At 35.8% G+C, this 12787-nt stretch overlaps 1 protein-coding gene across 4 annotated transcripts; it reads left to right on the forward strand.

Moving 5' to 3' along the window:
- The first annotated feature begins 659 nt into the window (after positions 1-659).
- Positions 660-12787, forward strand: rtbdn (retbindin). Of its 4 annotated transcripts, none has more exons than XM_079883548.1 (7): positions 909-1034; positions 1963-2153; positions 2312-2399; positions 3336-3464; positions 3571-3667; positions 10006-10538; positions 11043-12009. In XM_079883548.1, exons 1-6 carry the CDS (start codon positions 946-948, stop codon positions 10351-10353), a joined length of 942 nt encoding a protein of 313 aa, XP_079739674.1. In that variant the 5' UTR covers positions 909-945; the 3' UTR covers positions 10354-10538; positions 11043-12009. The 4 variants fall into 4 exon arrangements, with proteins under 4 accessions (XP_079739672.1, XP_079739674.1, XP_079739675.1 ...); XM_079883549.1 differs by having other exon boundaries at positions 10006-10502; positions 11357-12009; XM_079883547.1 differs by having other exon boundaries at positions 10006-10897; positions 11357-12008.

Consider the following 12787-nt stretch of genomic DNA (forward strand, 5'->3'; position numbering starts at 1 on the left):
GCAGATTAAATGGCTGATGTTTGACCATTTTGAGCCACTTTTAGATACACATTACATTAGTGTTATTTTAGTATCATTGAGATATTATGAGGCTTTAGTTTTTTGGTAACACTTTACAATAAGATTCATTAGTTAACATTAGTTAACCGTAGTTAAAATGAACTAAGAATGAACAGTAGCCTACTTCTTCAGCATTAATTTTCAACATTTACTAATACATCATTAAAATCAAAGGTTGTATTTTTTAACAAAGATTAATAAATACTGTAACAAATGCATTGCTCATTGTTAGTATATGTCAGTAAATACATTAACTAATGTTAACGAACCGTATTGTAATGTGTTACCGTTTTTTTATATTAAGTAGTGTTCATTTAATTTGTCTGTGCGTTATGTTAAACTTTATGTATACTTCACACATTAAAGTTCAGCAGTTTACTCGTAGTTTATTGCAGAAGTTTAGATCAACCAATGAGACTTTACCATGTGAGAAACAGCATAATACGTTCATGTTGACATAGACGTGCTTGCAACGGAACAAGAAGCTTAGGTGTCCCAATTCTCCCAATGTCCCAGATTATCCTAATTCACCCTGGATTCACCTCATGTAATATACGAGACAGGTTTTGGGGAAAACAAAACATGTGCAGGTGACTCAGTGGCACATGATGAGAGGCAATTAGAAACAAGGTCACATGAAATAAAGCCACATTACCTATTATTATTATTATTATTAGAATGTATGATCAAAGTGTCTTTGTTTATATCTATGTCTATTTATAGTCTTATTGCTTTTATTATTTTCCTTTGATAACTGCACTCACTGAGAACAAACTAATGGTAAATGCGTGTGTGCGCGCGCGTGCGTGTGTATGTGTGTGTGAGAGAGAGAGAGAGAGAGAGAGAGAGAGAGAGAGAGAGAGAGGGAGGGGCGTTGTCATCGAGATGTCCTTCGACTATAGCTCGGGGAAAAGAGTGAGAGAGCAGATCAAACCGGAGAGCATCAGAACAGCCACTGGACGCAGCAACATCAGGTATGAAGGAGTTTCATGGACATATTAACAGTCATTTTGTGTTTTATAAGATTTTAACTCTGACGTGAGGTGTTTACTGTGTGCAGTTTGAGTAGATCAGTCTGTGTAATTCTTCATCCTCTTATGCAGGACTGCTCGACACAGTTAAAGGACATTCGTATGAACAGCACAGTTAATCATGATGTTGTCTTTTATTATTTATTTTCCTCTTAAGATGAGCTGTGAAAACTTTCGGTTGAACTGAACCTGTTCATCACTTTGATATATCAAACTAAAAGTTTCTGTAGGTTGTGATGTAAATAGTGCATCAAGATATATATAAACTCAAGTGTATTTTGTAATTTAGAATGAATTTATTGTATTATTTTTATTTTATTTGGGAATATTATATTTTATGTTTTAATGCATTATTTGATTTCAGTTTTTATTTGGGAATATATATTTATTTTATTACATTATTTATTTATTTTTTTGGTATATATATTTGATGTTTTAATGTAGCCTATTATTTGATTTCAGTTTTTATTTGGGAATATATATTTATTTTATTTTAGTTGCATTATTTTTATTTTATTTCTAATTTGGGAATATATATTTAATTTTTTACTTGGAAAATTATATTTTCATAATTTTGAGTTCAGCAGGATTCCTAGTTCATAACGTTAGGATTGATTCCAAATTTTGACGGAAATTCCTCTTACATTTTTCAGACAGATAAAAAATAAACACATCAAATAACTAGTGATTAACTGAGCTGATCTGTTTATATCTTTTTAAATGAATACTTTTATGAATAAGTGATTGTGAAGCGTTATATAATTCGTCACAGTATATTAATAAATGAATGCAAATGTGAGTCAAAGTTTCATGTTCTGAAGCATCATAATGTTAGTTGATGAAAGTCATAATAAAGTGTTTCCCATCCCAGGTTATTTCTTACAGTTGAAAGACAAACGCAGGTGAAAATGGGCGTGTCCAGAGTTCTGCTCGGCCTCGCCTGCCTCGTTCTATTGGCTGCTGCTGTGATGAGTCACGAGGGGGCGTGTCTTAAGGACGGGAGACACAAAGCCACGCCCAGTCCTGAACCCCGTCTGAAGGACTGCTCGCTCTACACAGAGAGTGTGTGCACACACTTTATAGTCCTCTCACAATCACACAGCTGATTCAAAACTGGTCCAGATCAGTTCATTAAAAACTTCAGATTAATTTTACCGTCCAGTTGGGACTGTATTGTTTGTAGTTTGTCTCAGGTTGTTAATGTTTGTGTCTCTTTTCAGATTCATGTTGTTCTGAGACGGATGTCCAGGATCTCTCCGGCTCTGTGGACAACTCTCCCTGGGATAAGTGTGGTCTTCTCAGCCCTCTGTAAGATTATATTTATTCCCTAAATAGATATGATTCATATTTACACTGTAAAATCTGGAAATTGACTGATTCAATCAGATATGATATGTTAACTGCTTTTAGCAGGTGATAATAGTTTTGCCTCCTATTTGTGTTCAATAAAATATATATTTTTTATTTTTAGTGTGAAGGATGATGCACAATATGTAAACAAGATTTAATAATAATAAAATAAAAATAAAAACTATGAACTAATTTGGCAGAATTTTCTTTCTCAATTCTCATGTTGAAGTATTTCCTATTATAACAGGAAGTTGTGATTGAACATGTTACAGGGTTTGTCCTTTTTTAGACTCTAGATGGCAGTAGGTATTTGTATGTTTGTTTTGGTTGATGTATTTACTGTAGTTCGTTAATTAATTTGTAGTTTTAATCCTTGTTTAATTATTTAAATTATTTTTTGTATATATTTAGTAAATTATTTTTAATCCAGATTTGTTTGTAATTCATGTTTATATATTTTTAATTTATTTTAATTAATTTATATATTTATTTTAGATCCAGGTTTGTTTGTTTATAATTCATGTTTGTTTATTTATTTATTTATTTATTTTTAATCCAGGTTTGTTTGTTTATAATTCATTTCTATTTATTAATTTATATATTTAGTTAGTTATTTTTAATCCAGGTTTGTTTGTTTATAATTCAAGTTTATTTATTTTGAATTCATTTTTATCTATTTATTTATTTTTCGCTTATGTGTGTGGTTTTTGTGCTTGTGAAGTTTTGTGTAAATTGTCATTATTGTTTTACTGAATGTGTTTGTGAAGTACCATCTCTTTTTCTTCAACTAAATAGAATATATATATATATATATATGTGTGTGTGTGTGTGTGTGTGTGTGTGTGTGTGTGTATAACAGTCTCTCTCTCTCTCTCTCTCTCTCTCTCTCTGTAGCTGCGAGTCCTTCCTGAAGCGTGCGGTGTGTTTTTATCGCTGCTCTCCTGACGCTGCTCGCTGGCCACACCCACATCATGACTCCTCCCTGAAGGCGGTGCCTCTGTGCCACAGCTTCTGCAGAGACTGGTGAGGCCCCGCCCACTCATGCTCACACACTGTCTTCAGGTCCAAGGCCATAACCTTTTGTGATGAGCTGTTGGTAATATGATGACCAGAGATGTCACTGTTGCAGGTATGAGGCCTGTAAACTGGACCTGACGTGTGCTCGAGACTGGGCCACCGACCCAAGAGGACTGAACTGCACAGGCGGCTGTGTGTCTTACCAACAGGTAACATCATACCAAACATAATGCATCAAACTCACGAATATCACATTTTCTTCAGAAATGTACAGATCTAGTTAGATCTGTACATTTCTGAAGAAAATGTGATATTCGTCTGGGCAAAACTCATTGATGTGTGTTTTGGGTGGTTGCTATGCAATTGCTAAGGTTTTTTAAATGTTTTTAGTGTGTTTCTAAAGTGTTTTTAGTGGTTTTTGTCACATTGATGTGTGTTTTGGGTGGTTGCCAGGGTATTGCTATGCAGTTGCTACGGTTTGTTTATATTTTTAGTGTGTTGCTAAAGTGTTTTTAGTGGGTTTTGACACATTGATGTGTGTTTGGGTGGTTGCCATGGTCTTGTTATGCAATTGCTAAGGTTTTTAAAAGTTTTTTTTGTGTGTTTCTAAAGTGTTTTTATTGGTTTTTGGCACATTGCTGTGTGTTTTGGGTGGTTGCCATGGTGTTGCTATGCAGTTGCTAAGGTTTGTTTATATTTTTTGTGTGTTGCTAAAGTGTTTTTAGTGGGTTTTGATACATTGATGTGTTGCTTTGCAGTTGCTAAGGGTTCTTTTTATGTTTTAGTGTGTTGCTAAAGTGTTTTAGTGGGTTTTGGCACATTGCTGTGTGTTTTGGGTAGTTGCCAGGGTGTTGCTTTGCAGTTGCTAAGGTTTTTAAAAAAAAATGTTTTAGTGTGTTGCTAAAGTGTTTTAGTGGGTTTTGGCACATTGCTGTGTTTTTTGGGTGGTTGCCAGGGTGTTGCTATGCAGTTGCTAAGGTTTTTAAAATGTTTTCAGTGTGTTGCTTAAGTGTTTTTATTTGGTTTTGGCTCATTGCTTGCAATGTGTTCCTATGGCATTGTGGGAGTTTGCCAGGGTATTTCTATGCAGTTACTAAGGTGGTCTATTTTGCTAAGAGGTTGTGAATGTTAAGGAGTTCTGAGTAGTTTTTTTTTCACATTGCTATGTTCTGTATTGCTATGGTGTTGTGGGTGGTTGCCAGGGTGTTGTTATGTAGATTTATTAATGTTGGTAATGTGTTGCTAAGTGGTTGATGTGTTAAACTTTGGCACATTGCTAAGTGTAACTAGGGTGCTGTGGGTGTTTGCCAGGTTGTTGCTATGCAGTTGTTAAGGAGTTGATAATGTGTTCTAAAGGAGTTTTGCACATTGCCATGAGTTGTGGCTGGTTGCCAGGGTGTTGCTATGCAGATGCAAAAATTTAGGTGTGTTTCTTAGTGGTTGCCATGGTGTTGCAAGGACTTTTTAATATTTTTATTGTATCCCTAAGTTGTTGCTGAAGTGTTTTGAGAACATTTTAAACATTGCTGTATTGCTATGATGTTGTACGTGATTGGCAGCATGTTGCTATGCAGTTGCTAAGGTGTTCTGAATAATTTTTTAGTATGTTGTTAAGTGGTTGCTTAGGTGCTCTAAATAGTTGTAGCACATTGCTATGTATTGCTATGGCATTATTGGTGGTTGCCAGGGTGTTGTTGCTAAGTTTATTATGTTAGAGTGTGTTGCTAAGAGGTTGTTAAGGTGTTCTGAGGATGTTTGACACATTGCTGTATTGGCATGATATTGGTATGCAGTTTTTAAGAAGTTCTGAAGAGTTTTTACATGTTGCTATGTGGTTGTTTAGGTGTTCTGTTACTAGGGTGTTCTGGGTAGTTGCCAGGGTTTTGCTGTGTGGTTGGTAAGGAATCATTCATGTCTGGGGCTTTTGTGTTGAGCTTTAATTACACAGAGGGGATAGTTTTAACCTAATCTCCAAATTGGGACTCAACAGGGCAAGAGAAATAATGAGGTTTGTTCACATCACTAGCCACGCGGCCCTTCAAATTGCGCAAATTGAAATTGCGCATTGAAAATACGGCCAATGGAAACACGTCAATTTCGCAAAAACTCCCATATATCACAAAACAGTTTTTTACGCTCACATGAGGTGGTTTTTCAGGCAATTTGAAAAAGAAATATTTTGCAAAACTGCAATGGAAACAGTTTTTACGCATTAACAGGTCACCTGACGTAGATGGAGCGGTATGTTTGGACAGAAGACGAGACAGAGTTCTTCATTAAACTCATAAAAGACAAAAGTATTACAGGAATACTAGACTCTAAACAACAAGGAAATGCCACAATCAAGACCATTGAAGCAGATATGAGGGAGAAATACCCAGAAACACCTCATATGTGTCGCTCCCAAGTATAAGGGGTTTTCCTTGCCATAAATGCTTGGATAACATTCCTACGTCTCCTTCCATTAAAAATAATGGCTAGTGCGGTGGCTGGGATATATGTAAACCCATATCAACATTGGTTGCCATAATTATTGGAATGACTTATCGCGAGAGGAAAAAATTGCATAACATCAGTTAATGGAAATGCCGTCATTTCGCAATAGTTTTTTATTGACATTTACAAAATAGCGCAAACGTTTTGCGCAAATCTGTAATGGAAACACAGCTACTGTCTGATACAAACATCACTACAGAGGTTTCCCACATAGCAATTTTTTTCTGGACCAGCACCGGTCCACAAAGCCCCTTTTTTACATGGCCCACATACTGCAAAGAATGACGGCCCTGGAGTGGCCAAGTAACTGGCCCGAGTCTCAGGCAATTACTAACCCATAACTGGTCCAGCACTGGGCATGAATAGGTTTTAGTGTTGGTACTGATTTTCTGCCTTAAGTAAACGAGAAACGGTTGTGTATGCTGTGATACTCTGAAAGATTTTATTTAATCATTATGCAGAAAATGTTTTGACAGGATCATGTAGACTCACACAGACATCAATAATCGGAGTATGAATCTCAACAATATATATAAATATTCAGATCAATTCTGAACATCACAAAACAAGCTACTAAAGTCACAGCTTTGTTGATTGTCACCATTGTTGAGATTTGCATATGATGACGACATCACCAATAAGTGACCAACATCATCTGATGAGATTTTCTCCAGCAATCTACTTGCCATAACAAATAATGTGACACAAAAGCAGCAAAAGAAATACTAATGTTAAAAATGTAAGGGTCAAGAGACCAACTAAAGCAAACACCGATCATCATAATGGTGATGTCAAACTTTTTTTTTTCAATAAGTCTTCAACACCTAAACCTCTCAATAAGAACTTTAGTATAAATTTAGTAAAATAAATAGTCAAACTGGATTGTAATGAGTGAATATGCTGAGATCTTGAGAGATCTGTCAGTGTTTAATGTTCTGTTGCTCCCAGTTATTTGAATTAATTCAGGAAATACCTGTAAAATAACAGTGTTTTTCTGTAAAAACATTTAAGGAAATACTTTTTTTTTTTTTTGCACTTTATTTAAAACCGAATATTTTACTTTAATTTTAAGGAGATAAATATCCACAACAGGAATAAAATATGGTGTATTTTATGACAGCATATTCATAAAATGATGCCCCTTGATAAACAAAATTAATGAAATATTGCATGATTATGGTTAAACGATCACAGAAATTTTAATCAATTCAGTATTGTTAAAAATTAACCTTTTAAATGCTAAGTCATAACAGATGAAACATTATCATTTCAAATGAAGTAAATTGTCAATCAGTGAAGTCAACTGCATTTAAGTGCACTTAATTGGCCCAAGGTCACAATCCTGATTTGGAGCAGATGATCACTGGATTGATCTGAGACACACACTCCCCCCACCAGCAGTCGCCCTCATGTTGTTTACTGTGATCATGCTTTGCCATCATTGCCACACATGGCCCAGCTCTGGCTGACAGGAGACATGTCATTGCCAGCGTGAGGACACATTGGGGCCAAGATCACTTGCTATGTGGGTTGTTCACATCACCGTCAGAACTGGATAGAGTATGTGACTTCAGGCATGGACACAGCTGGAACGTCTTTGGAACACACACACACACACACACACACACACACAAACACACAGTGAACGTGTCAGTTCATGTCACATTTCCTCACCACTGACACGCTGTACATGTGAAAAGAGAGAGAGATGTGAATCAGTGCAATCGGCCGTTCGTACAGTCAGTTTCAACGCTGAATGTGGTTGATATAATCTAATTTGTTGTTTCAACATTGATTCAACATTGCAACAGTGCAATACAGTAATGGTGGTAAAAAGGTTACAAAATACTTAAAAGTCAATGAATTTTAACAACATCTGTCACAATATCAATGTTAATTTGATTCGCTAAATCAAAACATATTCATGGTCCAATTTTGATTCACTCATAAATAAACAATGAATTATTTATTTGGTGAATGGAGTTGTCCAGTAATACCAAGATAAAGCAAGCAAGTGTTTGGCTGGTCATGTTAAACAGACTTGTCTGTCATTCTCTTCTTTAGGGGTAAAATATTTTTAATGAGGTTTAACAGTCAGCAGGACTCGATTTAATCATGATGAATTCACTGGATGGTGAAAGTGTCTCTATGAAGGTGCTTGATAAATCAGAGAGATAATGCCGGATGTCGGCCGGAAATGAAAGTCGTTTCGGAAGTGGAAGTTATGAGTTTCATAAAAGATTATACTTTTTTCGCAGAATAGCGTGTAGTGATGAATCATTGCCAATAAGAGCAGGAAGGTGAATTAAGACAGTAAATAGAGTCATAGTTGATCCCATGTTGGTTTTACGATCACTGTGTTTCTGTGGAAATGCCGCTGGCAGTAAAAATTCATAATCAACACAATCATCATCACATGTGCATAACCATGAGTGACAGAGAAACACACACACACACTTCACATGTTCTTCTGAGGGGTGAAAATCACAGCCAATAATGAGATAGAGAAAGCAGAGGAGGTGTGTGTGTGTGTGTGTGTGTGTGTTCTACTTTGTGGAATCATTAAAGCTGATGTGCGAATTTAACGACGGATAATGTTAGCAGCGGATCTGAAATGTTTTCTCATCATTACACATAATATTTTTGATGCTGCATGGATGGTAAGATCCCTCATAACTGCAGCTGTGCTCTTCACATTGCTTTAGTAATTCAATTTTTTTTCCCCAGTTGAGTAACTAGCAGTCTGAAGAACTATTAAGGTTGATTTTGGTTGTAAGTTCTGCTGTTAATGTATATTTACTGCTAGTTTTTTATGTTTTAAAAATGCACAATACCAAGCAATTACACACTGCATTCTCAGCATGGCCACAAGGGGCCACTATTGCAGCATTAGCGTGAGTCTTCTTCCACAGTCAGTTAACTCATTGGATCAAACCAAAGACTTTATATATACAAACTAGACTATGCACTCATTGCACTCATGTTACTTTGAATGGGAGAAAGTGAAACAAGCAATATGGCGGAATAAGTCCCGCTTCTAAAAATAAGAGCCACGAAAGTGATTGTGTCACAGCTTAAGATGCGCGCTTAGGACTGCACATGAAAAATAAGACCTTTTTACCACTATTTGAGTGGTAAAAACCTTACCTGGTGCTTTAGAGAATTAGATGTTTCCCCATTCGAAGAAGCAGGAGCTGCACTATGACTGAAATAGCTGCTCGAGAGGCATTTCAAAGATGGCCGCCGAGTGAAATGACTTGACATGCTCTTTGCGTGTTGGTCAAAAATAACAGAAATTAATTTTTTTATTTCAATGAAATGAATGTTCTATATTTTAGTTCGATAATGCTTTTTATTTAATATTTTGTATTTTTAGGGGAGTTTGTGGTACTAAATTATATTTACGCTGTATTTATAATCCATTTATTCATTTATACAATTTCCAACTTAAACTGGCGTAAATCTTGAATGCTTTACAGCACAGACTTGGCAGATTATTATTGCTGAAGTGAAAAAAGTTACAGAATTTTACGTTTATTGTTATGAATAATGATACTATTTTCAATTTTTATATGAAATACATATTTTCAAAAACATGTTTTACTCTAAAACTGAGAAAATCAAAGCCACAAATCTAAACAAGTCGAGTTCAAAATTTGAGGTTGATATCTCAAAAAATGAGCTTTCAGTCAGATTTTGTTTGGCTGCAGTACCAAACGCTTCCACTAGATGAAATTCGCCTCCCATTCATTTCCAATGTGCCCATTTTTGACCGCGAGGAGCACAAATGTGACTTTTTTTTCCCCAGACCATTTAACCTTCTCGAATCATGTCTATTATTTGTGTGTGTGTGTGTGTGTGTGTGTGTTCACATAGTAAGTGCCAAAACCTTTACCAAGTTTCATACCATTCCAATGAAGTAAAAAAAAAAAAAGTAACTTTTTCGATCAAAAATGACCGAAGTGCACCGGTACTTTGATAGAACAGTTGTTCATTTGCGTATACTTGTAAGCATGTTCTGATCATCCATGCATCTGTGTTTGTTGATCAGATGTATCAGCACGGGCGAGACCTCTGCGAGAGTCTTTGGGGAGACGCCTTTATGACGGTTGAAGACGACCCCGGGGAAGAAGACGGCGTCGAAGGCCTTAGCTGCGGCTGTCTGACTCTCAGCCCCTCAGATCGAGAGGTGATCGCGGCCCTGAGGGTTCAGGAAGGAGACCCCGAAGAACTGGACACCACCAAGAGCGGCCTGCCCCAGTACAGAGCGCCCTGCCCCCCTGCGCAGCCTCAGACACGCAGCGCCACAGCGCCACCACAGGCCCGGAGGAGCAACACCGTCCTGCGCAAACGCTCCGTTCTTGCCACCGATATGGAAGGCAGTGGAAGCGGCTTCTAGAACATTTGTGTTCTAGATCTGCTGAATGTTTGTTATCAAGTGTTCTGTTTTTATCTTATCAGTTGAATTTGAAGTAAACGAATGCTTTCTACCGTAAGTCTATTTAACACAGTCGACAAAACAATCCTGGATAGACTTAAACTAGTTCTGTAAATTTAAATTCTGCTTATTTTAACCTGTTAAAGGTGCATTGTGTAATATTTAGGAGGATCTGTTGACAGAAATGCAATATCATATACATAACTATGTTTTCAGTGGTGTATAAAGACCTTACATAATGAACCGATATGTTTTTATTACCTTAGATTGAGCCATTTCTATCTACATATACACCTCGGGTCCCCTTACAGTGAAATGCGCCGTTCTACAGTGGCCCTGAATGGACAAACATGTTTTGTCACTATTTTATTCTTCGTGCAAAGAAGCTAAAGCTGAAGTCAGTGAATGAAACACTGACACAATGATGACCAAGTAACAATAATATTCGCAATAACATATCATTTTACTGAATAATTAAGTAAACCTAATTTCTTAATTGATCTTTGTAAAGAAACCTCATTGTTTAACTGGCTACTCTCTGCTGTCTCAGACGACGACATCACTTCCTGTCGGCCACCGTAACTTCTGTTGGGTGCAATTCACAACCTCACCACTAGATGCCGCTAAAAGCACACACTGCACCTTTAAAGGCAACATGACAAGTTGAATTTAGGTCTGAATCTTATTGAATATTTGGTGACACTTTACAATAAGGTTTAACTACATGAACGAATAATGAACAATACTTCTATGGCGTTTATTAATCTTAGCTAATGTTAATCTCAGCATTTACTAATGCATTTTTAAAATCAAAAGTTGTGTCTGGTAACATTAATGATCTAACAGCATGAACAAACAATGAATAACTATTTTTATTAGCTAACATTTAACAAAGATTAATAAATGCTGTATAAAATATATTGCTCATTATTAGTTAATGCATTAACTACTACTAATAAATTAGACCTTATTGTAAAGTGTTTTCAAATATTCTTATTCACCTGGAAATATGACAAATTACATCAGGAATATGGGTTGCGAATCTTGTTTTATGTTGAGTTGAACTGTTAATTCAGTGTGTTTTTGTATTTGCCCACTGCATGAAACTACATCATTTACAAATATTATTATGGCATTTTTGTCTCAGTTTAGATCTAAATGTTGCTATTGTCGCTTGTTTCAACTGTGATATTTCATTATAATCACAACAAATGGAAGTATGGATGTCTCATTTCTGCTAACATCACATTATCATACATGCATATAGCCTGATCTTTACATTTCACACAGTCGTATGTGTAATTTATGTCTGTGTGTTTTGAGTAAATGACTTTATTAGTGAAAACACAGATATGATTCAGCTGTCATTTACTCGAAGTATTTATAAATTAATGCTGTAAAGAAAAACTGTGAGAGCACTGTAAATTCTGTTTGACTAGTTATGAATGAGTGTACTAGTTGACTGTTAAACAGTGAACGCGAGGACATTGTGTTATGTGTGTATGTAAACGGATGGTCAGTGTGAGCAGTTTGATGTTTCTGTATTATGTGGCTGCCTTGAGTAAACGTGTTTCTCTTCTGATCTTATATGTCTTTAATTCATAAATAAACAAAATTAAAAATTATTCTTTTACCTGTTCTTTTTAAAGCAGTTTAAACCCCTTTAATCCCCTTTAAAGTATTGTTATCAATTAACCATGTGTTTATCTTGCCAAATTTATGATACACTTAACTATTGAACTTAAATTATAGCATGACATTCATAATATGTCGTAAACAACGTGATTATGAGATATACCCCTGGTTTCACAGACAAGGCTTAAGACTAGTCCCAGACTAAGTAACTATGTTTGTTTTAACTGAAAGCATATCTTAAAATATATCAGTGCCATTGTTTTTTTCACTCAAGATGCACATCAACAATGTTTTTTTTTTTTTGTTTTTTTTTTAAGGCATGTTTATAAAAGCTACTTAAATTGTCTTAATTGAATCCTGGCTTAATCTAAACCCTGTCATAAATCCTCATAGATTACAATTTGTAATTCAGAATTTTCTGAGAGCTTCGATTTGTACCACGTGACCACTGCAGATTAATTTTGGCCTTGATAGTGTTGCCATAGACACGCACAATTCCGAATCCGAGGACGTAAACAGCTGTGAGTAGAACGTGTTGTCGTCTGGTAATTACGGTAATTACGACAAAATAGGCTATATATTTGTTGTAGCCTACACTAATGTCTGTTATTCTGTTTATATTTGTCCCGTATCACTGTGTATGTAATGTGTGAAGCAGAATAGACCTTATTCACAGCAGCGCCATCTTTGACATAAATGTGTTTTTAGATTGTTGTTCTGCTGACGAAACACTGCAAAAATATCTTTACAATAAATTTCA

This window comes from Squalius cephalus (assembly GCF_949319135.1).
Source record: "Squalius cephalus genome assembly, chromosome: 1".
Classification (NCBI taxonomy): domain Eukaryota; kingdom Metazoa; phylum Chordata; class Actinopteri; order Cypriniformes; family Leuciscidae; genus Squalius; species Squalius cephalus.

What these genes read in the sequence shown, in the direction of transcription:
- rtbdn (XM_079883546.1), top strand. Translation starts at nt 838, where the DNA reads ATGGTAAATGCGTGTGTGCGCGCGCGTGCGTGTGTATGTGTGTGTGAG. An exon ending in TGTGGTCTTCTCAGCCCTCT is followed by an intron (nt 2,400 to 3,335) that starts GTAAGATTATAT and finishes CTCTCTCTGTAG; the next exon opens with CTGCGAGTCCTTCCTGAAGC. An exon ending in CACAGCTTCTGCAGAGACTG is followed by an intron (nt 3,465 to 3,570) that starts GTGAGGCCCCGC and finishes TCACTGTTGCAG; the next exon opens with GTATGAGGCCTGTAAACTGG.